This window comes from Amia ocellicauda, chromosome 1 (assembly GCF_036373705.1).
Source record: "Amia ocellicauda isolate fAmiCal2 chromosome 1, fAmiCal2.hap1, whole genome shotgun sequence".
In the NCBI taxonomy this organism is placed as follows: domain Eukaryota; kingdom Metazoa; phylum Chordata; class Actinopteri; order Amiiformes; family Amiidae; genus Amia; species Amia ocellicauda.
The window spans coordinates 28,051,785-28,079,049 of NC_089850.1; the positions used below are offsets into that span (position 1 = coordinate 28,051,785).

General features: G+C 38.0%; 1 protein-coding gene across 1 annotated transcript in view; it reads right to left on the minus strand.

The window, feature by feature from the left end:
* Positions 1-27,265, minus strand: part of mthfd1l (methylenetetrahydrofolate dehydrogenase (NADP+ dependent) 1 like) — a 91,871-nt gene that overhangs the window by 57,189 nt on the left and 7,417 nt on the right. Inside the window, exons 7-18 of the mRNA XM_066700628.1 lie at positions 26,727-26,863; positions 21,237-21,348; positions 19,566-19,636; positions 18,506-18,603; positions 18,071-18,244; positions 12,299-12,435; positions 11,640-11,686; positions 10,970-11,077; positions 10,624-10,698; positions 9,224-9,326; positions 7,372-7,448; positions 6,318-6,458 (exon numbers count right to left, since the gene is read on the minus strand). Coding sequence (XP_066556725.1) covers positions 6,318-6,458; positions 7,372-7,448; positions 9,224-9,326; positions 10,624-10,698; positions 10,970-11,077; positions 11,640-11,686; positions 12,299-12,435; positions 18,071-18,244; positions 18,506-18,603; positions 19,566-19,636; positions 21,237-21,348; positions 26,727-26,863 — 1,280 coding nt within the window. The remainder of the gene's footprint in view (positions 1-6,317; positions 6,459-7,371; positions 7,449-9,223; positions 9,327-10,623; positions 10,699-10,969; positions 11,078-11,639; positions 11,687-12,298; positions 12,436-18,070; positions 18,245-18,505; positions 18,604-19,565; positions 19,637-21,236; positions 21,349-26,726; positions 26,864-27,265) is intronic.

Consider the following 27,265-nt stretch of genomic DNA (forward strand, 5'->3'; position numbering starts at 1 on the left):
AAGCTGTAGTTCAGGAACACTCAGAAGCAAGCATACAAACAAACCAATTTAGCAACTGCTTTTCTCTGCAGTTTGGGGATTTATAGGTGCAATTTGATTTTTAAGAGAGAAAATCTAGGTTTTGTTTTACCAGGGACACACACTGTTTTGTACATATTGAAATATGGGGATGGTGCTCAAATGTCTTCTGTGTGTGATGGAACCTTGTTCAATTATCAGCAACCCTTTAAGTGTTAGTGAGATGTACAGTATGTTTGATAAGTGATCAGGCTTGTAATGTCATTTAACTAGAGATTAAGATGCATAAATCCACCTGTGCCCATCACTCAAAAGGTTGCTTGAGAGTGAAATCATTAGGGTGTAAATTCAGCAAAGGATTGATCTGCTTACTCGTCTGGACTATTACAGAGGAACCAATCATGGGACTGCGGTGAGAATTCTAGCTTTCAGGTATTCTTTATACTATTTAATGCAAAGTCTCCATCTGCAAACCATGTTACCATCATTTTGTTAATTGATTACTATATATATTTCTTTATATTTACATTTTCTGTGTCCATTTATCTAGCTCTTCTTTTTAGTGTAGAAAATGGGTTTAAATGCCTTTGAGCATCACATACCTTTTCTGCATTACCTTTTGTAAGCCTGTTTGTTGTAACCGCATTAGGTAATTCGCTGCATTAGTGGGTTGGAAGTCTGATGTGAATCTAGATATGAATTGAATGTGTTGGACTGTAACAATTAGGAGAAATCCTGTATGCAAATTAAAATATTATTTCCTTCTTTATAATGTGTGTATGAGAGTATATGTTAAAACATTTAAATTTAGTATTACTTTTGAGCAAATCCCTTTATCCAAGGCAACGTACACGTTACCTTCGTCACATCATAGAAAAACACCCTCAGCAGTAGAATGGTCTTATTTAGAAGTTGAAAAAGGTTTTTGTTTGTTTGTCCCCTCCTCTTACAAACTCTTGAAATTCCCTTCTTGCTCACCTTTTATAATCATGTGGTGTCGCTGTGCCAACAGCAGAGACGCTTACTGAGCCAGGGGGTGTTTGGTGATCTGGTCGCAGTGTGTATATTTGCTCCTATCTCGTGGTAATACAATTTGGTGGTTTTCTCTTCTCCACCAGTTATTCTAAGCCCAGCCCAGTTGAGAAAACATTTGTGAGGGTAAATAAAGACATTCTGTTCCCTATGAATGCATGCATCGATTTATTTTTGTCATTCTAGTGCAGCCTTTATTCATTTAGCTCAGACACTCTCAGGGATTACTTGAGGTTAAGACCACTCAGTCATAAACCCCATTCAAACTGAAACAATTGCCTTCAATGTTGCCGGCAAGGTCTGTGTGAATGGGTTACTGCCGGCAGATCGTTGCTGGCAATTTTCCGGCAATGGTCCTAGTTTAATTGTTCGGCAAATTCAGCGTCAAGTCCTTGCGTGTCAGCTGCCGTAACCAATCAGAATAGGGGCGCATTTGTGAGACCACCACACAAAGGTTAAGCCACCTTTGACCAAGAACTTGTGACTGTAAGGAGAAGCGGACCGGGTTGAAAATAATATAGTCGCAGCAATTCTGAGTGTTACTGATGATCCAACAGGTTGGCATATGTAATGCTAACTATTATCTGGCGTATGTGTGACGTTATATACCAATAAATCATACAAAATATATTATCTCTATACAGGCAAACGTGTTACCCCCACATTGGGTTTGTTTCAAATGAAATCGGTTTGGTTCCTTTGCTCTGAAACAATATATCAGTCAGCGTGCTTGCTGTTCACACTTGCCTTGTGCTCAGTTCATAACTCGGGTTCGTTTTCGTCATAATATCATATTGCAATAAATCAAATGAGCTTGGTTCTTTTGTATTCATAAAACACAGGATATTTACATTTTACATGATTCGTGCATAAGAAATGGCAGCATAACGCGTACAATAACAAACACATATGACAGCAATAAAGTAACTACATGCAGTAGTCTAACACGTGATTACTTCTGATACCACCACATAATACATGGGCGCGTTCACGTTGTGCACAATGTGCGCAGATCTGACAGCAGAGCGATTTATTTTCACAATCGGTGACGACTGTATCATCAATATCTGTATCAATATTTAAACACACTGTATTCAGTTATTAAACAACAAAATGTTGCTATACTTGTGAATATTATAATCAGCGTTGTGCTGCCGAACGGTGATTGTTTTGCCTATATATAAATATACAATAACACAGTGTAACATCCCCTAAATATCCATCTAGCAGTATGTTACCGCTACTGCCACATCTTTAAACATATAGTACTACTTAACATAATACATTAAATGAGTTTTTATAGCAATTAGTTATTTCTGAAACTTATTTTCTCACACAAACAAAAGTACAAATAATCCGCAAAATGATTGAAAAATGACTGGCTCACACGCAGCATCTTTAGATAAAATTTTACCCTCTGATGTATTAACTTTCATTTGCATTATATTCCATTTAGAAACGGGAAATACCTTTGTAACACCCTTGATGAGTATACCCCAATATCCAATTGTTGTCAGATTACTGGTGTTACCGTTAACAATAAGTAAATGAACAACTACAAATGCGCATGTTATCTTAACTGATACTGTACACGTTTTGGGGTAAAATGTGGAGTTTTTCTTTTTGAGAAAGAACCGAGACCCTCTTGTGTCACATTCAAGTTTTCCAGTTGAACTGAACTCGGTTATTTTGCCAGACGAACTGAAACAATGAAAGAGTTGGTCTCGGTTTGGTTTTGTTCGGGTCCAGTGATCACACTCAAGCACACAGCCTGATGAACTGCTCATAGCGCGAATACACACCTAGATCGATGCATTGTTCGCCTTTCGCTCCTCCCTAGTTCTTGGTAGTGAGTCTGAGTTATGTTACAGCCTTATTCCAAAATGGATTAAATTCATTATTTTCCTCAAAAGTCTACAAACAATACCCTATAATGACAACGTGAAAGAAGTTTGCTTGAAATCTTTGCAAATGTATTAAAAATAAAAAACAAAAAAAGCACATGTACATAATTATTCACAGCCTTTGCTCAATACTTTGTTGAAGCACCTTTGGCACCAATTACAGCCTCAAGTCTTTTTGAATATGATGCTACAAGCTTGGCACACCTATCTTTGGGCAGTTTCTCCCATTCTTCTTTGCAGGACCTCTCAAGCTCCATCAGGTTGGATGGGGAGCGTCGGTGCACAGCCATTTTCAGATCTCTCCAGAGATGTTCAATCGGGTTCAAGTCTGGGCTCTGGCTGGGCCACTCAAGGACATTCACAGAGCTGTCCTGTAGCCACTCCTTTGTCATCTTCGCTATGTGCTTAGGGTCATTGTCCTGTTGGAAGATGAACCTTCGCCTCAGTCTGAGGTCCAGAGCGCTCTGGAGCAGGTTTTCATCAAGGATGTCTCTGTACATTGCGGCATTCAACTTTCCCTCAATCCTGACTAGTCTCCCAGTTCCTGCCGCTGAAAAACATCCCCACAGCATGATGCTGCCACCACCATGCTTCACTGTAGGGATGGTATTGGCCAGGTGATGAGCGGTGCCTGGTTTCCTCCAGACATGACGCTTGCCATGCAGGCCAAAGAGTTCAATCTTTGTTTCATCTGACCAGAGAATGTTGTTTCTCATGGTCTGAGAGTCCTTCAGGTGCCTTTTGGCAAACTCCAGGCGGGCTGTCATGTGCCTTTTACTGAGGAATGGCTTCCGTCTGGCCACTCTACCATACAGGCCTGATTGGTGGAGTGCTGCAGAGATGGTTGTTCTTCTGGAAGGTTCTCCTCTCTCCACAGATACATGCTGGAGCTCTGTCAGAGTGACCATCGGGTTCTTGGTCACCTCCCTGACTAAGGCCCTTCTCCCCCGATCGCTCAGTTTGGCCGGGCGGCCAGCTCTAGGAAGAGTCCTGGTGGTTCCAAACTTCTTCCATTTATGGATGATGGAGGCCACTGTGCTCATTGGGACCTTCAATGTTGCAGAAATGTTTCTGTACCCTTCCCCAGATCTGTGCCTCGATACAATCCTGTCTCGGAGGTCTACAGACAATTCCTTGGACTTCATGGCTTGGTTTGTGCTCTGACATGCACTGTTAACTGTGGGACCTTATATAGACAGGTGTGTGCCTTTCCAAATCATGTCCAATCAACTTATACTTATACATACTTATGTACATGTGCTTTTTTTGTTTTTTATTTTTAATAAATTTGCAAAGATTTCAAACAAACTTCTTTCACGTTGTCATTATGGGGTATTGTTTGTAGAATTTTGAGGAAAATAATTAATTTAATCCATTTTGGAATAAGGCTGTAACATAACAAGACCCGAGTAATTCTCGATACAAAACCAGCGTTGTGTTTTAAACTAACTACTACTACTACTACTACTACTACTACTACTACTACAATAATAGTAATAATAATAGTAATGCACTGCATTTGGAAGTGTATGAGTCTGGAGGGGGTTCAAGAAATATGTACAAGATGTTTTGAAGCAATCTATGTGAAACATGTTCCCAATTAAGATCTCTTGATACTATTTTAAAATAGAAGAAAATGCAATAAAGAGGTTAAAAAAGGTTAAAAACTGTCTTTGAACACTATACCAAAATTAACCAAGTGGTGATTTTAGTTTTGGAAATATAAATAAAATTCCTTGGAAAATTGTCCAATTAATTGATTATATTTAGGAAGATATCATTATCAAACGTCTACCGAGAAGAAAATTAAGCCCAGGACTATATGGCTACATGAATTGATAAACTTCAAAAAAGCCTTTAAAAGCATTTCAGTGTAATTGCAACATGAATGCAAAGCAGCCAACTGGTACCAAATGTCATTATTTCTAAACCAGAGGCTGAAATATTGTACTGGACCAGCTGCCAAACTTCAGCAGTGCTTCTATTACTTCATGGAATCGCACCTCCCCGAGGGTGAATTATATCACATCTGAAAATTATTTACTGGTGCAGGGCCTTCTGCAATCATGGCAGAGACATTCCCATTCACAGATGCATTGGATGAAGTTTAATAAAGATAGCAGGTTTTCAAATAAAACTAAGAACACAACATAGGAGAGGCCAGCCACGCACTGTACAATAAATGCACAAATAGGTGTAGAAATACACACACAACATCCAGGACCAGCAGTGCTAAACTAGAGCCCAACTCTACAGCCACTCTGGTACAGTATGGTGCTGTATATAACATACCACTGTATTACGGCACAGCTCAACTTATTTCATGATTAAATCCAGATATTAGTAAGCTAACTCCAGCACGTTCAGCTTCCAGCAAGATTAAAAATGATGCAATGGTCCCAGCATCACACAGTCACATAGGCAGGGCACGCAACAACTGAAAACCTTGGCCCAAGACATTTACGGGCAATTATTGGAATAACCATGATACCAGATGTGTGTGTAGTTAGGAGAGAGTACGGGAACTCGGATCAAAAGGCCAAGACTGAGAGCGCACTTGGCAACTGGCGAGTTGAAAGTTTAACCATTTCAGCACAGCGAGGATGTGCAGTGAGAGGAGAGTGTGGATAAGCATCCGAAGCAGAAGCCATATTCTTTTGATTGGAACAGCATGGGAACATTTCCCCCACCTTTATTCGTTTTTCCTTTTAATCAATTGTCTTCCCTGATCTGCACTCTGAGCTATTAACATTATTTTTTAAGATTGTGCTCATGCTTTAACTGGATTTAGAGAAAACAGATCCACATTTACTTTAACAAAGTTGAACGTCCTGAAAGCTATGACATTTAGTAGCCCTTATGGTAAAGAGCAACACAAGATTAAATTAAAGCTGTAATGCATTAACATAATCCGTTTGGAATCCCAACTGACAAAGCATAGCCTACAGCTGGTAAACCATCACACCGAAGAAGCAGGGTAAAGTTTCAAAACCACCAACCGCTAAACTCTGGCTTTCTACCTACAACACATTCCAATAACAACAAATGCATGACTTGAGAATGCAGATTAACAGCAAGTAATACAGCACTGGAATTCAAAGTATTGAGAAAGCATTTTGTAACACATTATTTTCTGAAATTAATTTTAAATCAGTAGTATACTTCATGACATCAACTAGACTATAGACATGTGCACACAGATCCTACTTTTGACATCAACATTATAAGTGCAAAATACAAATCTGATGCTCTCATGAAAACACTGAAGAAACCCTATTGTATCTGCCTTATTATTCCAACATATAAGGATGCAGCATCCTTAAAGCTGAAGTTCTGATGTATGGCGGTAATCCATATACATACCAAGTCATCTGCAGTCACCGGCTGCCCTTTCTTGTCACTGCCGACCACCATCCGACCAAGTCTGTCCTTCATATCTGCCAACCCATCTGTCAAGGCCAGGATTGCCATAATCTCACTTGCTACAGCAATATCAAAGTGAGTCTGCAGCAAAAAAAAAAATATATATATATATATATATATATAATTAATGTTAAGGTCAGAACATGTCACTGTACATGATCGTATAGAAAACAAAATATGATTAAAGTTATAAATCACTAAGTTGAACACAGATGCTAAATTGTATGTCCATCATGGTAAGGTTCATATAGTTTTATCGATCATCTGAAGCACTTAAAAGCACAAAATATGTTAAGGGATATTTTTGTTCAGAGTTAAATCTCAAGGTATACATTAAACACAAACACAATCAGTCCCCAATTGTATTATAGTCATATTAGGGTGCTTATTAAGCCCTATATTTGAAATTAAGGAATACATTTCCTTTGTTGCACTGTATTGATACCTTCACATTTGAAAATAAGTTTTTAACTCAATATAATAAGGAATTACAGATCAAAATTCTTTCTCCGATTGTTAACAAAGTGAATAACTGAGAAAGACGCTTGAGCATAAATGCAAACATATGCTTGGCAATAGATGTATTTTTATTAGAAGAAAAATCTGCTAAAACATTTGCTTTCACTTATATAATTTCCCACACAGGTGAAGTGTTTATTTGCATTACCTCTTTTAGAGTTCATTATATTGACAGTTACTAAAACATGATTCCAGGACACTTAATATAGGTAATTTCAAGATGTGTGAAGGTTTTTTTTTCTCTTTAGCTTAATGCCAAGTCATGAACACAGTGGATGAACTAAATTATTGGTTTGAGGGATGAATAATTCCATGGTATGTTTCCAATATGTGTGGCTCAAATAATTAATAGTATAGTTGTTTTTTTATGCATTGTTTTGTTGTGCTTCTCTTATTTTATTGTACATGTAGTGCATCTGAAAATCAGTAAACATCTCTCAAATTAACTAGGAAATGAACAGCCTGGGGCCCATACCTGGCGGGCGTGTCCTTTTTCGGTGCTTGCCTGGCCAACTGTAATTTTTCTCAAGAATCGGTCATTTGTATCTAAAACTGTTTTAAAAAAAAAGATTAAGTATACAGTATACACTGAAGCACTTTCAAACTCCCCCTTTCCTTCTTTAAGGGCTTCTTTGAAACTTAATAGAATTTGAAGAGAACAAATATGATTTCTGCTCTGCAGAGTAAATCAAGAAAAAAATGAAACTAAGGTCATTATTAGAGTTATTATATTTTAAAAAAGCAGACAGACTGTGAAATCATTTTAAGTAAACATTGCAAATAAGGTTAAAAATGTTATAAATGAGCTTTTGGGCTGATATAAGGAGTAACTGGACAAATCAGAACATAGACCCTGGTTAGGATCTTTCTTCAGCCAAGAAAAATCTTGTTAGACATTCTTAGTTCATAAGGTTCTCCCTGACATTCCCACATGTTTGCAGTTTCTTGCCAAAGGAACACTGCAAATAAAACTACATTCTCCCCTAAAATGAAGTGCTACATAAAACAAAAAGTAGTCCTCGGTAAGTGTTGTTCCAAAGATTTTCTACTTGCTACGATGATTCAGTAGTACAAGTCCCTGGTGAAAGAAGACTGAATGTTCAAAGCCTTTTCTTTATACGGGTATGCTGATGAAATGTTAATGGAATAATAGAAGGTATAAAGCATTAACTGATTTAATCTAATGAGCTGTCATTACAATGAAACAAATCAATGCAAGTTCCATTTGAAGCTGGAGTTTAAAGTGGCCGGATTACAAACACAGTTACCAGTATTTTCTTCTATACAGAAGGGACCAATACAAAACACAGGAGCAAATTAAGAGTATTTGGTTGGTGGTGTTTATTAATTTGGACATATAGAATACATTTTCCAACTTTCAAACTAATATAAAAACAGGCCTAAATTACTAGAAGAAATATGCTGGTGCAGCATGTAGGAATGCAGGGTTTGACAAGCCCCCACAAACTATCCTGTTTCTGAGACCTAAAACAGAAACTAGGCTCTGAGATTGGAGATGTACATAATCCTTTCCTAGAACTCTTATCAGTCAATCAACTGTTTCCATTCTTTTCAAGGAGTCTAGAATCAACTTTGTTTCCCAATCTCTGTATGTGGGACTTCTCAGGAACCCAACATCATTTCAACATCAGAGGTAGTGCTCACTCAGAATTCCAGTAACAGTACGTTATTCGAAGTCTGTGATGACACAAAGAGACTCGAAATAAAACGCCAGGAAAAATAAACTAGTCTTTGCTTAAAACAAAAACAAAAGGGAGAGAAAACACAGAAAAGCAACTGACAAATTATGTATGGGGAGAATGGGCAAAATACAACTGTAGACTTAAATCAATTTAGAAAGTGCAGTTAATTATAAACTCCAAAGCATTGGAAAAATCTAATTAAAGTCTCTTGTATAAATGTTCTCTTTAACAAAATTATGATATTAAACAGCAGCAGTTCTACTTGTGTAGCCATTTTAAAAGTCATTGTGCTGGTCAGTATACAGAGCCCACTTTAAACAGAGCTTCCCTATATTTTCCATTTGCACAACAGTCACCAGAATACCGGAAAACATATAGTTCACAGTCCAAACTGATTTTTAATGTAGTAAAATGTAAACGGTGCTTTATGCGGTTATTCCAGCTCGATGTTATTCCTTACAAATGGAGCATTTCAGAAGGACAAAACATTTAAATCCCTCCCACCAAAAAAACAACTATTTTGACAGCATAATTCCAAGTCATATGAACATGCCCAGGGTTTAAGGGTAAGGTTGGCATCTGAAATATGGATGGCATTAGACATGAATCTCTCATCATCTCTACCTCTCTGCCATGAGATTGTTGACGGGTCAATGTCCAGGCGCACAAACAAGTTTATCTCCTCTGGAGTCAGTGTGCTGGGGTCAGTCTTGTTAATGCCCAGACGCTAGGGAAAAAATAAAAAAATAAATGACTGAAATAGCTCAGGATTTGCCCGAAATTGTGAGAGACTTTCAAAATACCAGGTTAGTTTCTCCTTTAAACAATTACCTAAATCATAAGCCACCAAAGCTGCTTCTGTAGTTAATGTAAAGTAAATCTAGTTCACACCTGTAGATGGAGTGAGAAGTAATCTACATACCTCTGCAGCAGAGACTGGGCAACATAAGAGAATACACAGTAATAGAACCGATGTAAATAGTACAGGATGACTGTTTACCTTGGCATTAACATATATCCCCACAAATCACCACTAACTGCTCAATGTGACTGCCGTATGGCAAGGGATAAGAAAACAGTGAACTCTATACAGGAAAGTAACTCAGCCTCAATGTACATTGAGAAAATAAACACCAGCTTGTCCTAGTGTTTCCACTACAAGCCATGCAGGTGGCAGCTAGGCAGTGAGAGTGTATGAGGGGGTCTCTCATAACTATACTTTGGGTTTTAGGTTTCTTTAAGTCACTGGAGCACAAAAACAGATTCAATTTGATCAGGAATCTAATGTGAAAGCTGCAATAGCATTGCAATTAGCAAGGTATATAACGGGTATGAACAATGTAACTCAAATTTGATTTGCAATAAGTCTCAATAAGAAGGTTGCAAAGAAATTTAAGCAGTGTACTAGTTTGTCCCATGTTAGGCATTTGCTTTCTCATGGAATCCTTAACAGAGCAGTCACAGGATCCCAGCCAACAATCCGGCAGGGCTGCACCACACATCTCCTCTTATCAATATTGTACATAAGTGGTACTGATGAACTATTCAACTTTCAAAGCAAAGCCCTGCCGTTTACACATATCACTTTGTTTAGTTTTCCAAGAGAGAAGGTACCAGAATAAACAATCTTGCAAACTTTATAATAAAAAATAACTTGCTATTAAAATGCCACAACATCTCTTTAAAACACACTTGAGGGAATACAATGAATACATAAACCAGGCAAAAGTACTTAATTAAATTATCTTGACATTTTTTATGAGTACAGATTGTAAAGCACCTTCAGGACATATACCAAATATCGTATACTATATATTTAAACTCATTTTGTAAGTCACCCTGGATAAGGGCGTCTGCCAAGAAATTAATAACAATAATAATAATAATTGAGACCATCTAGTGGAGTCTACAACCTAGTAGTAGACCATATCTAAGTGTTTTGAGGACATGCATTAACATTATTATTATTAAGTGTAGAAAAGAACTGTCGATACAGTAAAAGGTAAGAATAGCCTCATACTTACTTGTAGCCTGGCAACCTGAATAGAGGAGAACATTCGGACTCCATTGACAGATGGCACAAGTCTGTTGTACAAGGCCTGACAAATTAATAATAAATTAAAAGATTTGGTTATTAAGCAGGATCAAACAGGCAAGCATTTCATAGCGTACTCCCATCAAACTCCATGATTGGTTATTAAATACTACATGAACATTATTTTTATTACAAAAAGTTTCATATCTAAAACAAAGGATTGTTTTTGGTTGTAAAGATCTATAAAAAATAAGAAGTGTTTTTTGGAAGGCCATGGAGCTAGGCAGGCGATTACAGTGTCAGCACAGTAATGCTACTCTGTCATCAGACGCTACCTTGTCTGTCTGGGAGGCTTCATGAAACATCCTGGCATCGATGGCTGCTGCTAGGAGGTTGTTGGCTGCAGTGATAGCATGAATATCTCCAGTCAAGTGAAGATTGAACTGAAAAGAGAGGGTGTATTTAACCATAGAGTGATGGATTTTGACCCTTTTTAATTTACATTAAAGTGTGGACTGTAATCCTGTTGCGATGCGTTAACTATTTAATAACATATGATGCCACTGCACTGATCAGAGCATGGTAAAATACAACTGCATCTGATGTCTTCACAGCATACTGGAGAGCTAATACTTTTTAATAGGATCTCTAATAAAATATGCTGTTTTGAAGGTGAGAATACTTATAATCTGCAAACAACTAGGCAAAGTGTCCATCCCATTCATGTCCATTTTTTTTCACAATGTGGCAGACATACAGCGAACTACAAATCAAACATTTCAGGTCAGGATGCACTTTTCTAGGGCCAGCAGGCTGTGTGGAGAAAGCTGTCATGATATATTGATTCTGCAATCACAGCTTGCTTTGAAGTCTTTTGTGTTGTCTTTACCAGCAATAACTTCCTGATGGAAAATATTATGTTAAAAGAGTGTGAGGGATGAAATTGTTCTGAAGCTGCGCAGTCCAGCTGACTCGGTCTTATGATTGTGATTAAGACTTGCTTACTTCCTCCATTGGGATGACTTGAGCGTATCCACCTCCCGCCGCTCCCCCTGGTGCAACGAGAACATATCCCATATTCAGGGCCCAGAGACACACACAGAGTACAAACGTCCAGCAAATCAAAGCTGTGCGCCCTCCCAATACCCCTGCACCCCAGCTCCACAGTGCACACAGACACACATGGGAACACACTCTTTCCCAGCATGGCCAAACCCCAGCCCTGCAGAATTATGAACTGCTGATAGTCTAGCAGCAGTGGGTAAACATCAGACAGAATGATTTGCTATTCCAAAAAAATAAAATAAAATAAAAACTAAGTAAAAGTAAAGTATCCAAGATGATCATGACATCATACATGTTCGATTTCAAATTAAAATATAGATTGTTTCTCCTGTAACAGAGTACTAATGCAAGAGCAGTTTGAACACATCCCAAGGGGCACAAATTGAAGGAATAGGTGAAACTGAACCCCAATATCCTAAAGTTACATAGTTACAGGCAGTTTCCCTGTCTCTGACTCTGCCAAGGCAATGGATTAGCCAAACCCATATGTTTATTTCAGTCTCGCTATTCCTTTGCTAGATGATTAGAGAAATCTTGATTGTATAAACAGCCACACACACAATAATCTGCTTCAGTATGAACAGGAACAGATGCAATACCTTTAACACCAAAGGTGGGTCCTTGTGAAGGCTGCCTCAAGCACGCAAAGGAGTTGGACTTGAGATGGGCAGTGAGTGCCTGGACCAGGCCGATAGTCACCGTGCTCTTCCCTTCACCAAGAGGGGTGGGAGTTATCCTTTAAAACAGAAGAATACAAATAAATCAAGTTTCCTTCCTTTTACAGATTGGATCGAAATAAAAACAAGTACACCTTGCTTTTATCTTACATAATGCCAAAAAGAACCAAAGCATGTCAAACCATCCTGAGGTTAAAAACACTAAAAAGTGGGACAAAGAGGCTCAAATTCACGAAAAGGTTAAATTTACCAACACTTTCTTAAAGGATTATCTATTTTGGATGTCATTCCATCACTGTGACCAAAGTAGGATAACTATTGGGCTAGTGGGTATATCACATTTGGCTAAAAGAAACTAAAAGTACAAGAGAGCATTATTATTTAAAGAATAATATTTGAACTGCATTAATTTTTGGTGTGTCTGTGTCTCAAACATTGAATTCCTTTATTTGTTTAAAAAGTTTACCAACAGCCAAGTACCCTTCTTGGCTAATGGGTGATGCAAACCACAGAGCTTAAACCCTTCAGCTACTTTTTGTACACTTGTGTCCATGAGAGAGATTCCAGACCTTATATTTTGATGATCAAATCTCTTCAAGAAAGAGGAGTCAAATATATGAGAACTTTCTTGACCTCATCAAACAATCCATAGGTCCCAAAAAAGGCTTAAACCAAAAGGGAAAATCGGACAACTTTCAAAAATATTAGTTCCACATGATTCATAAACTGCTGTCCCATGAATATTCACGTTCATTAGAGGATAGACAGTAAGTGGCTGAAAATCTAATCTATATCAAATGACCCAAAAAATTTAACAAGAAGAATTTCTGTATTGCATGCCTGTCATTAATCAAATTGACATTTTCATGTGATATTTTGTTATGTATATAGTCAGAAAACACACCAGAATTCAAGAATATCACGCACAAGTAATCAACTGTACCCCTGTCACAATATTCAGAAAATCGTATGCAGAGATCATTTGTTTTTAAATAAACAAATTCCTGCCTTAGATATGCAAAAGATTATGTGAAATGTCAGAAATGTAATGTATACAACTAATACAAAATAGTAATAATAATAATAATAATAATAATAATAATAATAATAATAATAATAATAATAATATTATTAATAATACAGCTGAAGTTAACAGGTAACCAATATACAAAAGTCAGAACTAGTGTTTTATGGTCATGGTCATTGTTCTTGTGAGAAAAACCCATGCATCTGAATTTTGCACAGACCGTAAACTATTAAGCACATGTGGAATCATGTAACATTAGAACAACATGGTTGACTGTAAATATGAAACCCTAACCCTAAATTATGTAATAATTAAATAAAAAGGTCAAAAGAATAGTATGAAGAAATACTAAACAAAGCAACACCAAATCTATCCAAAACTTATCCCACCTTTGTTAAACCAGTAGAACTGCAACCCTGGCTAAACGTAATTAAACATTAAGATTGTCCCTAGCAAACCATCATAAAAGTACCATAGGCAAACTTTGTTTTGGAAAAATAAAATTGGTAATTGCAGTTTTATTACCATTATATTAATACAAATTCAAAAAGGACTAAGTTTACACTACTTTGTACATTGCTAGTGGATTTCATAGTGGTATTGCAAAACAATAGAAGTCCACATTTATTTACCTGTTCCTTTTCACATGAAACAGCGTAACATAATATAAGCCTTATTAACTTAATTCCAGAATTAAGGGCTGTCATACAGACTGGATGTTTTATTGTTTCTTTCAGCTCATTGGGTTCTACATATTATACATGTATGTATGATGTAGATCTTGAAAAAAGTATCTGTTCTGACAGGGAGCATCAGGTTTTGTAAACTCCACTGTTCTTGGCATTGTAGAGGTCTTTAGTTTGAAGAAAACCATATGATGCATTGTATCATTAATGTGTGCTGTTTGAAACGAACATCGAAACGCTGTTCTCTTAAACATCTCAACCTGGGCAGCTTTATTTAATACAAGACTTTCTTTTCACCTCCTCTATGAGAAAGGCCATGTTATCTTGGCACCAGTTTAAAGAAGTATGCCTGGGTCTGATATTAATTGCTGCAAACCTTCAAGTCTCCATAGATTTCATAACAAAGAGAATCTTTTTGCAGGAGGCTGCAAAGTGGTCTTTCATTCCTGTCTGGCTGCCAGGGATACTGTTTGTTTCCAACATTAAAGAAACCGTGGTTCTCATCCGCCTTGTCAGAGACGTGCATTTCACACGGAGATAGAAAGGGCCATACTGTATAGAATGGTATTTGAATATAGAGCTGCCAAAAGATAAGCCTTTCAATAACTCAGACTTTTGTCCTCTGAGATCTCAAGCTTACACACTGGTTTAGATGGCATATAAAGAATGAAGGTACCTCTACCGCTCCCAAATATAATGGTAACAAAAGGTAGGTCTAATACAGTCTTTGCCATTTCCAAATTTGGAGACACAAAAGAATGTAGTTTAGGATTAATATTTTTAATATTATACACTGATCGACAGTGTGATACCGAGATGCAACTGTAACCGGCCCCATAAATTTGATAACATAAGATGCAAAGATGACCTCATAGTTTTAACACATGCCCATAAGCCTATTTACAACTAGGCTACGGTAAGAGATATCTATCCATCTATATATCTATCCATCTGTGTGTGTGTGTGTATATATATATTATACACACACATATACACACACAATTACCTAAAGAAAGTCTATACCTCCTCTACACCTAGATATTGTTTACTAGTCAGATCTCATAATTTAAAGAATCTATTATTAATAATAATAATCATCATCATCAGTATAAGGCAGCAGTGTGGAGTAGTGGTTAGGGCTCTGGACACTGGAGCACAGGGTTGTGTGTTTAATCACTGCAGTGCTGTTGTACTCTTGAGCAAGGTAATTTACCCAGATTGTTCCAGTAAATGCCCAGTTGTATAAATGTGTAAATGTAAAAAAATAATGTGATATCTTGTAACAATTGTAAGTCACCCTGGATAAGGGTGTCAGATAAGAAATTGAGTAATAAAATCATAAACATCTTTGTAGCATCAAAGTCTGTCCATAAAATCATAAGTGTATAGACCATAATTTAGGAAGTATTTCCAGCTTTTTTCCCTCAAATCGGAGAAAAAATATTTCAAGATGGTATTTAAAAACTAACTGTGATTTTGTTTAAATGCATTGTGTTGCTGCATACATTTCACAATCCACAGTGCACTGATACACCCGACAGTCTAGAGATTTCTATTCATGTCGTGGACCAGGACTGGGCCAAATATTTGATTTAAACCGAGCACAAAACCTCAGCCAAAAAGGAAAACTCCTGCATGTGAACTTGCCTTCAGGCCATTTTAAGCAGTCAGCGGTAAATTATTTTTCCACATGATAAAGCACCCACCCTCTCTTTTTAAAACAGAATCCCTGGATTCACTGAGAAAAACGCTCTGAGCTCAAGGCTCGGCTCTTAAACCTTTTACAGAGCCTCAGCACATAGACCCCGTCTGAAACCACAGAACCAGCTGATCCAGTGTAGCAGCGTAGCTTCCAAATCATGGTTTCTTCATAGTTGTAAACACTGACGTCCAGTCACATACACCTAACTGTATACATTTAAAACACTGAAATCAGGATAGCCTCGCCTCATGAGATGCAACAACTAGTTTTCATGAGGGTGTTTAAGTTACACGCATGTCTCTTACCCGGTTCTTCTGTAGTGAAATGCAGAATAAAGTTAGCGGTTTGCTACTGCATTTAAACAGATATTTCAGAAACACAAAAAAAGAACATTCAGTTTTATGTATTTCTATAACTGGTGAGCAAGTGTTCTGGTATAGTTTATTTTTTTGCAGATGCTAAATTTCCATTACAAGAGAGCTGTGCTTGAAATAGACGGTTTTATCACAATTGTGTGCCTCTGAGTTGGTCCTGGCTTTGCATTCAGTTTCTCTACTATACAAGACTCCATATTTTCATACCACAATGACTATCTACAAGGTCACTTGGCACCCAGTAATGTGAGCTAATTGCAATTTAAAATGTATAATGCTGTTAACAATTTAAGTTACTGAACCACTTCAAACTGTTTCCACTGCTGCTTGAGAGGACAGCAGCCAAATGCCCCAAAAAACTAGGAAACATTTACAACAGTTGAGTTTTAGGTCTTCCTGGAGTAGCCAAAAGAAAATAATTACTAACGGTCAGATCAACAGCTTCAGCTGTCTTTTTTTAAATAATATGGAACATCTCGTATTAATTACAGTCTTTTACCTTGTCATCATCCCAGTATTAGAAACCTGCACCTGTGTTCCTAACAAGCACTCTTTCATGCCTTAGTATCATTTACCTCTAGGCAGCAACCCTAACATACTTCCAAAACAACTGCCTGCTCTCTGAAACATGTCATCTTAAAGCAGCGACAGGTCCTGTTTTCAGCATAAAAGGTGGGAATTTTGGTTTAGCCACCTGTATGAAATGCTTTCAAAGATTAGACTTCAATAATAAGAGTGACAGTGGCAAAGGTTCTCGGACAAGTCCAGCTTTCTTAAAATCAGGTGACGCTGCTGCCCACTGCAGGCCTCCTTGGTCGACTCTTAGTGAAGTGAGTATTTAGACGTGGAAGCTCATCTTTTTAGACTGCTTGTCTGCTGCTGCAAACTAAACCATTAGCCTGCATTGCACTGCTGCAGGACACACAATCACAGAGCCATTCAAATCGGGGGTTAAGTCAAGGCCCATTATGTAAATAAGAAGAGAAGAGCAATCTCTTCTACATCACAAATGTGCTTTCTGCGGCAGGTCTGGTGAATTAGTATGCGTTGACTGCACTCAACTTCCCTTTGCTGTTTAAACCAAATACTCTTTGAAAATCCTTCACCTGAAGCTCCCAGTCGTACAAATAGAAGGCAGGAGAGCGAGAAGGAGGCAGGAGACTAAAGAAAGGACTGATTGAGAGGAGTTTATTGTGGTTTACTTTCTGTAGGTCACAAAAATCAGTCAAGAGGAAAGCTTTGAGAGTTAACAAAGGTTTTTCCACTGCCTGTAGATAAAGCGCCACTGGCAAGAATGATCCGAACAATTGTTTCATGTCCTATTGGCTTCTTCCCACTACCATATTGCTCCCCTTGGACTCACACATTGCTCAACAACCCTGTACACACAGCTAAACAGCCCTTAAATCACAGCTCAGCAAGAAAGAGGTTCTACATAAGCCAATGTCGACTAGGAAAGACTTCACCTCACAGAAGACAACTATTAACTTATTATTTTTCTTTTTTCAAATACACTGTACAGGAGAGGATGGGATAATTAAATCTATGCAGAAATAAATTAAATCTATCATTTCTTCTCAAACGCAAACAAACTGCAGTTAAAATGTAATTATTTTCTGAAAGCAACTTAACTTGTTATTATTAAAAAAAAAAAAACTTGAGCAGCATTTGCGCTAGAAACTATTTACGCCAAAACGGTTCACTGTTCTCTTCCAGAGAATTTTATTTTTTATATTAAAGGTTATTTTAGATTTTACCACAGGCTGGATGGGAAACAAATTACAGTAATACATTTTGACAGTGGACTTTCTCCGTCAGTATGAAATTCCTTCTTATTCCCAAGCCAAAAGGTTACGTTTATAATTAATAACAAATGAGAAGTATCTAACGGGAATGTGTGCTTACCCTGCCACAAGAACGTATTTCCCATCTGGCTGTTCTTTTAACCTCTCCAGGAGACTTAATCTTACTTTGGCTTTCGTTCTTCCATACATTTCAAGTTCATCTGCCAGCAATCCAATCTCTTTGGCAAGCTGGTCAATTGCCTTTGGAGTCTGGCCGCGGGAAATCTCGATGTCACTGTAAAAGAAAGCAACAGGAGTTTAATAAATTGGCCTAGGGATGTTCTTTGTTGTCTTAAATGGAAAACAAACAAACACCAAAATAAACTTTTTTTTTTTATTAATTTTTAATAAGTTGGCTATAGTTCATTGAAGAAAATCTAATTTCATCACTTTTAAAATATCAAACATACAGATAATAAAATAAATAAATAATATAATTCCATGCCACTCAATACTAACTAGAAGGAACAATTCCAAGAAAATCTATGTACAGTACCTTGGCACAGGAGACAGAGGCTGCAGTTTGAGACACCGGAGATGCCACTGCTTGTATTGCTGATGCTTAACCCACCGGCGGCCACTCATGACAGCGTTCTAACAGAGAAAAAGGTAATAGTCCCGAATATTACTTTTTTGCATTGTGTGAAAATAGGCTACATATTTTTCTACATGTATTACTAATGTCCCTATGTGCTTTCAAAATGATCATAGTTTCTCAGTCAAGTCAAGGAGATCTGAAGATATACAAAGCATTTATTAATAATTCCGTTCTGTTAAAAGAGCCCTTTTAGACTACAATCAGGTAACAAAGTACCTGAAACAGTAATTATCTTGTAGGCCAGTGTGTCATTGCGTAATTCAAGTTTAAACACAGACTCGAGCGCAGACCTCAGCTTTATGCAATGGCACACTGACTGACTAGGTAATTACTTACTTACTTAAACACTGCTCCACATCACTTGGTTGAAGTTTAAAAAAAGTGTACTTTTAATGGAAAGGAATTATTAATGTCTGCCAAGTCTCACATTTTACACGAGAGGCTCAGTTTTTTTCCATCATCACAGTCTCAAGGCCGTGTAATGCATTTCTCACGGTTTTACGAGATGTCCAAGCACAGCCTGCGTGAACTGACCTTCTGCCCGGTCGACAATTCAGCAGGCACACACCCCCTACCCCATGGTCCATAATTCAGCAAGCACAGCCAACACCCTGCTCCCCCAGCAAGCACACCCCCGCTCAAAGAGTAGTTAGGGTAGAGGTTATTCTTTTTTAAAGGCGTTTTTAAATCTCCCAGGTGCTCGTCTTGCAGGGATGACAGATATATTAATGAATGAATAACAGTAAGCCATTTGCTCCTGTACTAAACTCCCTGTGGAACAATGAATTCATTATATTGCCAATGTAAAACTTTTAAAAACACCCTTTCACAAGAGAAAGTAATATGCACTACAAAGGGAAGCTGAAAGAAGAAAAAATACAGAGTAGTACGAAGACGTGAAAGAAGGGAAAGAAATGGAGATGGACAGTGTTTGAATTGGAGGCTTGAGGAAACCAACCTGCATCCTGAGAGCAGCAGCCAAGGGCCCCACTCCCGCCTCCAAGGAAATCCCTCCGTCCTGGAGCTCCTCTGACAACACCAAGAAAAATGAATGTTTAAAAGCAGAAATCACAGTAAAAGACCCTATTTCCCCAAGCTACTAATTAAGCATTTGTGAAGGAGGCTGGGCTGGATGTGACCCGAGACCTTCCTCCAGCTCAGCACTGCACCCTGCACTGCCTCTCCACATGATGGACCTAAAACATGGGCCAGACAGCACCATGGCGGCCCAGGGGACAATGCTGCTCCTCCGCAGAGATCGACATCACAGTTCAGTGGTACAATGCAGGTCGCACACCCCATTACACTTCTGACACGCGGACGTCAATGGTGCGATGCATTTATCCATCGGGATCTGGACCAGCAAATTCATCACTCCACAGTGCTTTAAAGACATGTTTTCTATACTCTTGACAGTGAAGGGGACTCAGTGTACACCATGAAGCAAATCTAGAGTATGATTACAATCATAGTTTCCAAATATTTGCTTATTCAGATGCAGGAAGAGAAAAAAGAAAAGGAACTACCTAGCACCAGCTAGTCCAAATAAACAAACTGGATAAAGGAAGAGAAAAGCATTAAAATAATACAACATTCCACCACTTGCCAATGGCTTATGGCCAAACTCTACTACCTACTTACTGTAGACAAAAGATTGAAAAACACCAATTGAATCAGACTATGGTATAAGAATGTGAATTGATTACAAATCTGCACTGCACATTTAAACAATTAGGAATGATTTCAGATTATGGATATATTATTGTTATTATAAAAATAAAATCCTATTATCCCCCATGAAACAATAGCCAAGACATTGTTAAATTGTGACTTTGTGGAAAAAGTATATTTTCTATTGCTTTTCTGAATATAAAGAAATATAGAAAAGTATGTTTTAGTTACAAAGCAGACAATATTTAACAGCTCAACAGGGACAGCAAATTTGAGATTTATAAATTTATAAAGTACAGCTAATAATTCATATTCCAAACACAGCATTCCTCTGGCGCAAACAACACACCCTCCAGTCCCCTTTGAATTACACAGATCTGGCCATATTCCTCCTGTCATACATTTTGAATTATTGTAAAACAATTCATGCTATACGTTGCATGCGGTGTACGATGTGTAAAAAGTTAAACAAGCCAGATCTTATTTCCAGTGAAAACTCCTAGAATAAAATATGAATAATGACACAGATTTCCTTTCTTTTTCAATCTGGCTTTAATAAAGAATGTCTGTACCTTTAAGATCCATTATTCTCAAAGGAGAGAAACTGTTGTGTGCTTATTACAACAAACACACACACTCAGCACAAAGTCCCAAACAATTTGCTTTCTACACATAAGTTTCATTTCAATAAGCTACAGCCGTCACGTGTTGGGTCAAAAAACCTTTCTGGTTTTCTCGAGAACATCAAAGCAGAATCTCTGGAGCTGTACTAGGAAAAGGAACTCAATCAAGTTGAATTAGGTTGCCTTCAGCTGTAAATCAACCGCTACTGACCGTGCACTATGTGGTTAAGAGCTGAGGCCAGACGAACAGAAGATTGCCAACTGTGGTTAGCAGCATGAGAATTTTGAAACCGTGTCTGCTGTTTCATGCGTGTTTTTATTTTTGAATGTATTACCTGACACCATCGCTGAGGCACAGTTGATTACTATTGATCCTGGTCTCAACCCTTTGGGGGGCATTACCTCTGGATTTCCACTGGTCAGCACAACTACATCGGCCTGCTGGACCTGCAACGAAAGAGACATTTCTGTGACATCAAACACCATTTGGCAAGACACTGTTCATTTATACCTGCATGGGGCTTAAGAGCTTGGGGATGCATTTGGAATATCAACTTTCTCAACAAATATCCCGACCACCTTTATTATGTAAAACTGAAATGTGCTGTGCTGGACAGATTCAGTGTGATGGCGTACACAGTCATCAGATGCCCCCTCATGTCCATGGAGGATGTGCTGAAGTAAAAGCTAAAACAGAGGAACCAGGGAGCTTCTATTTAGAAGTCGGTTCAGAAGTTCATGATCATCAACCTCCAGTTCTACGTCTACAGCAGTCTTTCTAAGACACTCAATCCATCTGTGAGATCACTTTTACTGCCACCAGCAATTGTCACACATATTGCTAAAATGATCCCTTAAGCTTTTGAAACATTCCAGCACAGATAAGTCGCTGCTAATTAACATTTTTGCCATTTTTCCTACAATTCATTACAAATCAACTGAGGTCACGTATGACACTACAGCTGCAAAAAACACGAAAACAATGCCCTCTTTAACTGGGAGAATAGATTGCAAAAATAAGAGGCCTTTTGGAAAATTACAAACTTTGCTCTCTTCCTATGAACTCACGTAAGTAGTATAAACTAAAGATTTTGTTATATGGTCACAGATCTCTACCATCATACCTCATTAATAAGAAAACTTTGTACACAAAGACAACTAGGGTAAATTGCAACGAACTCGCAGAGTTAGTACGGAGCTCTGCACTAAGTTGCGTACAACCTAGTAAAGTAATATCTCGGGATCATCCCCAGCTCCGGACTAAAGTTAGTACCTTTTGCAGCAAAAAAGTTGGAGACTAGCTGATCCCCAGCTTTAATAACTTAGTAAGGATTAAGTATGTTATGCTACCAAACGGGAAGTGAAAGGGAAGGGCCTGGCCTCTACTAGCAAACCTGAGCAGAGCGCCGGTGGTGACCTGCTAAGTGAGTTAACGTGCGAATGCCATATAACACCATATAATGATATATTTATTTTAGTAGCATAATCGATAATACAATTTGGGCAATGTTTTTTTTTTTTTCTTTGTGATGTTATATAACACAAAAATATATAGCTAAAGCTAAATCGCATTTCCCATTGCACTTTATTTACCCAAACAAGACAAAAACATTATCTAGACTAAGCATTTAATAGTTTGGTCTGAATTATTTTAAAGAAAATAATGGGTATAATGCAAAGGCCCAGAGCCGCCAACAGCGCCCCGCCGTGCAGAGCTGCGGCCCGAGTGGAGCTCTCAGTCCTGCCCGGTCACAGTATACTGTACTACTATATTGGCATATAATATATGAAGTCAGCTATAGGCTACATACAGCGCAATTGTATTACAACTCCATATTATTAATATAATATTGCATAATTCCTGCTGGGTAATAATTCCTGTAGAGCTTTCAATATATTCTCAGTTATTTCATAGTTATTTCACAGCAGCAGTGGGTTTGAGGTTCGTTGCAATGTGCATTTAACTTGCGGACTAGTTTAGTACGGAGCTGCGTACTAACCACGCCATCATCTCCAGTTAGTACACAGCCTTCAGTTTGTTGCAATTGATCCCTACTTACCAAAATTACAAAACTGCTCCTAAAAATAATCTATGCACTGCTTATCAGTTAGAATAACCAGGAGATATATATATAAATATATAAAAACTCTACTAGAATGTACAATTCATGAGGAATAAATGTAGAACATTTTCTTTCATTTGACAAAATGCTGTACTGCCATCTTGTGGCTCAAAAGCCCAACACAGTTCGTATTGTATTGTATATTACTATTGATATGGTTTGTTTTTATTATTATTACTGTTATTTTCAGATGCATGTATTGGCAATGCTGTAAATGGTTAATCTTAGTATTTTATGTGTTATACTTGTTATGAAAAATAAATACAATCAAATAAGATGCAGAGAAGGTGAAGTAACAGGTCTCTTATGCGAGATATAGGCTGCATGGTGTTGAATAAAATAAATCATAAGAACATAAGAAAGTTTACAAATGAGAGGAGGCCATTCGCCCCATTGTGCTCGTTTGGTGTCCATTAATATCTAAGTGATCCAAGGATCCTATCCAGTCTATTTTTAAATGTTCCCAAAATTTCAGCTTCAACCACATCACTGGGGAGTTTGTTCAGATTGTGACGCCTCTCTGTGTGAAGAAGTGTCTCTTGTTTTCTGTCTTGAATGCCTTGAAGCCGAATTTCCATTTGTGTCCCCGGGTGCGTGTGTCCCTGCTGATCTGGAATAGCTCCTCTGGTTTGATGTGGTCGATGTCTTTCATGATTTTGAAGACTTGAATCAAGTCCCCACGTAGTCTCCTCTGTTCCAGGGTGAAAAGGTTCAGTTCCTCAGTCTCTCAGTAGGACATTCCCTTCAGACCTGGAATAAGTCTGGTTGCTCTCCTCTGAACTGCCTCTAGAGCAGCGATATCTTTCTTGCACTTGTCCACATTAAATTTCATCTGCCAGGTGTCGGCCCACAACTGAATATTATCCAAGTCCTCTGAATAACCTGTGCTGCTGAGATTGTATCTGCTGAGCCACCTATTTTAGTATCATCTGCAAATTTGACAAGTTTGCTAACTATCCCAGAGTCCAGATCATTAATATAGATTAGAAAAAGCAAAGGCCCTAGTACTGATCCCTGTGGAACTCCACTAACAACCTCACTCCAGTTAGAAGCAACTCCTCTAATCGACACCCTCTGTTTCCTAGACATCAACCAGTTCATAATCCATCTACTTACAATACCCTGAATGCCTACAGCTTCCAATTTGAGGATCAGTCTTTGGTGTGGAACCTTATCAAAAGCTTTTTTTAAATCTAAGTATATCATATCATATGCTTTCACCTGATCTACAGCTGCAGTTGCATGTTCAAAAAATTCTAATAAATTAGTAAGACATAATCTGCCTCGTCTAAACCCATGTTGACTATCTCCAAGAATATTGTTTTCATTAAGATGCTCCTCTATTTTCTGTCTAATAATTTTATCCAACATTTTACAAGTGATGCAGGTGAGACTGATTGGTCTGTAATTTCCTGGCTCAGTTTTGTCCCCTTTCTTGTGGATTGGTATGACATTTGCTGTCTTCCAGTCAGTTGGCACATCCCCTGTTCTAAGTGTCATTTGTAATATTTGAGTTAGCTGCCTATACATAATTTCCCTAATTTCTTTAAGTACTGTTGGAAATATACCATCTGGCCCAGGTGATTTGTTTGTTTTTAATTCTGCTAGTCCCTTTAGTACCTCCTCCTCATTTATCCTGATCTCTCTTAGGGTTTGACTGGACTGATTGTTAACCTGTGACATGTTATCCATTTTTTCTTTTGTAAAAACCTCTGTGAAATACTCATTTAGAACATTTGCCACATCTTGTTCGTTTTCCAAGATACTTCCATTTTTGCCCTTTATCTGTTTCACTTCCTCCTTTATTGACCTCTTGCTGTTGTAATATTGAAAAAAGCTCTTTGCATAATTTAATTTAGTTAATTAATATATTTAATATTAGAAAAGCTGAAACATTAGTTTCAACAGCACAAATAAGAGAGACATGTTTGGTTTTATTCTGATGTTGTGAGGGGGGCTGAGTGACGTCACTCATTAAAAAAAAAAAATCACAAATAACGTTAAAACCATAATAGTTAAAACATTAATCGGCACAAACCAGCACAAATGAAAGAGGTATGTTTGGATTGATTATGTTGTTGTGGGGGGGGCTGAGTGACATCACTCGCCGAAAATAAATAAATGTTAATATCTTCAAAACCAAAGCAGCACAAACATTTATTTCGACGGCACAAACCGGCACAAACGAATGATATGGAATTTATCATTTGTGCTGTAAGTGGGGAGGCCAACTTCATGGAGATAAGACTGAAACCCCATCTGAATCAGTCATTTACGGTTTTGTGCCGTGTCCCTTTCTTCCGAGCTGTGTCACTGCTGTAATCCGGGAAAAAGCGAAGTGTGCGGCCACCGTGCTTCAGGGAGGGGCCGCTCCGAGCTCCAGCGACAATGGCCTGGGGGTCGCTGTAACGCAGCAGCTTGAAAATCGAGGTACACAGCCTTCATTTCCACGTAGTGGAGACTCGTGGATGTCGGTAATGGTCTCCCCTTTCACCATTTCTTTTAAGGTGAAACGGATAAGTCTTTATCACTTTTGATTGCCATCTCTGATACTTGGTGTGTATGATTATCATTATTCAACTAATGGCTGAAAATTGCCCGGATAAAGAGAACAGATATAACTTGCTGTCGGCAGGTCACGTGAACCCCACACACTGAGGTTTTTTTGTTTCAATTTGTTTTCAAGCAATAATCAGGATCTTCACTGTATATATTTAAAATTACAAGTTTACGGAAAATAAAAATGTGAGGAGGCCGGAGAGCGATATGGTCCTAAGCTTTATGCGTTACCCGCGTTAAGCGTGTGCTCAACTGCTTGAGTTTATGGCACCGCTCAATAATCATAGGAAATCTATCACATAAATGGAGTCTGTGCACTTGGTCTATAGCCTACATACTTCCGGTTCACTCTCGGACAGGTACGTGCTTCCGGTTTCGGTCTCTCTACACCCGTTTGTTGTTTACGAACATGGTTACGTTTAGGACAAACACTGAATTTAAAAAGATAACATTTACATTATTCATCTTTCAGATTACCCTGATAGTGAGTCATCATAAGTTCCAGAAATTTTTATTTGCAGTTTTGTCTGCGAGCACATACACTCGCTAGGATATGACTGAAGCCAGCAGGGTGCGAAGTCACAGGTCTCTGTGAGAAAATGCAATCTGCGCAGCAAAACCAAACCACACTGCGCAAGTCACAAAGTAGCCTATTCAGGTTATATGATTGACATATAAACAGGTCCCCACAATCAACCTTATTTTTTTTATAATGTTTTGAACTGAAGCCTTAGAGACACATTTATATGACAATTAATAACCACACTAATGATAAAATAACAAGGACTTCCATACCATTATCTGTATTCTTACCCTTTTTATTTTATTGTGGTGTATAACGCTATGCTTAGACAACATTGTTTTCTGAGGTGTGGTTTTTGTTTTTATTTTTTGCTTTTTGCGTTTTTTTAATTTAACCACCAAGAATCAATTTTTCTTTTTTTAGTCGTCTGAATGTGCTTCAACCACATTTTTTCAATCTTGTGTGACAAGCATAATTATACATCACAAGCTTCATCGAGTACAGTCTTGCAAAACACCTGCAGGCAACATATACAGCACTTTGTTTATCTGCAATAGCAACCCAATTTTGAAAGACAGAAGACTCCCAAATATGGATGAAAGCGTGTGGGAGAGAAATACCTGTTTCTGTGGGATGTCAGCTTTCCACCCAGGACTCAGCACCACTCCACCCTTCCTCTGAATCAGACACTGCAGGGCAACCTCAAGCGGCCCACTCTCCCCCACTATCAGCACAGTCTTTCCTTCCAGCGATGCCTCTGTGAGAAAGGCCGTCATCAGACATTAAGTAAATACTTTTTTTTCTACAATGAGTGTACAAATGTTTATGCTTGTTTGTGTGCTAAGCAAATGTTTTAGCAAATGTCTAAAACTCAGTCTATTACCTCTCCATGCATTTCTCATATCTGAATCACTCTCTACTTACTAGAACATCTTGATACCAACTTCGATAACTTAAGATACACAAATCCACTTTTACTATATAACGTTTTATCAACTAAGCTAACGTGTTTGCATACTAAAACAAATAGTGTATTTTATTCAAATAAACCTAACTGTAGAAGCAAGTATATCTTATGAAGATATTCTATATTCAATAATTGATGTGTGGTAATTTAGTGGCGTTTTATTTGCCGGGTGGTGCCACCACTTTACTGCAG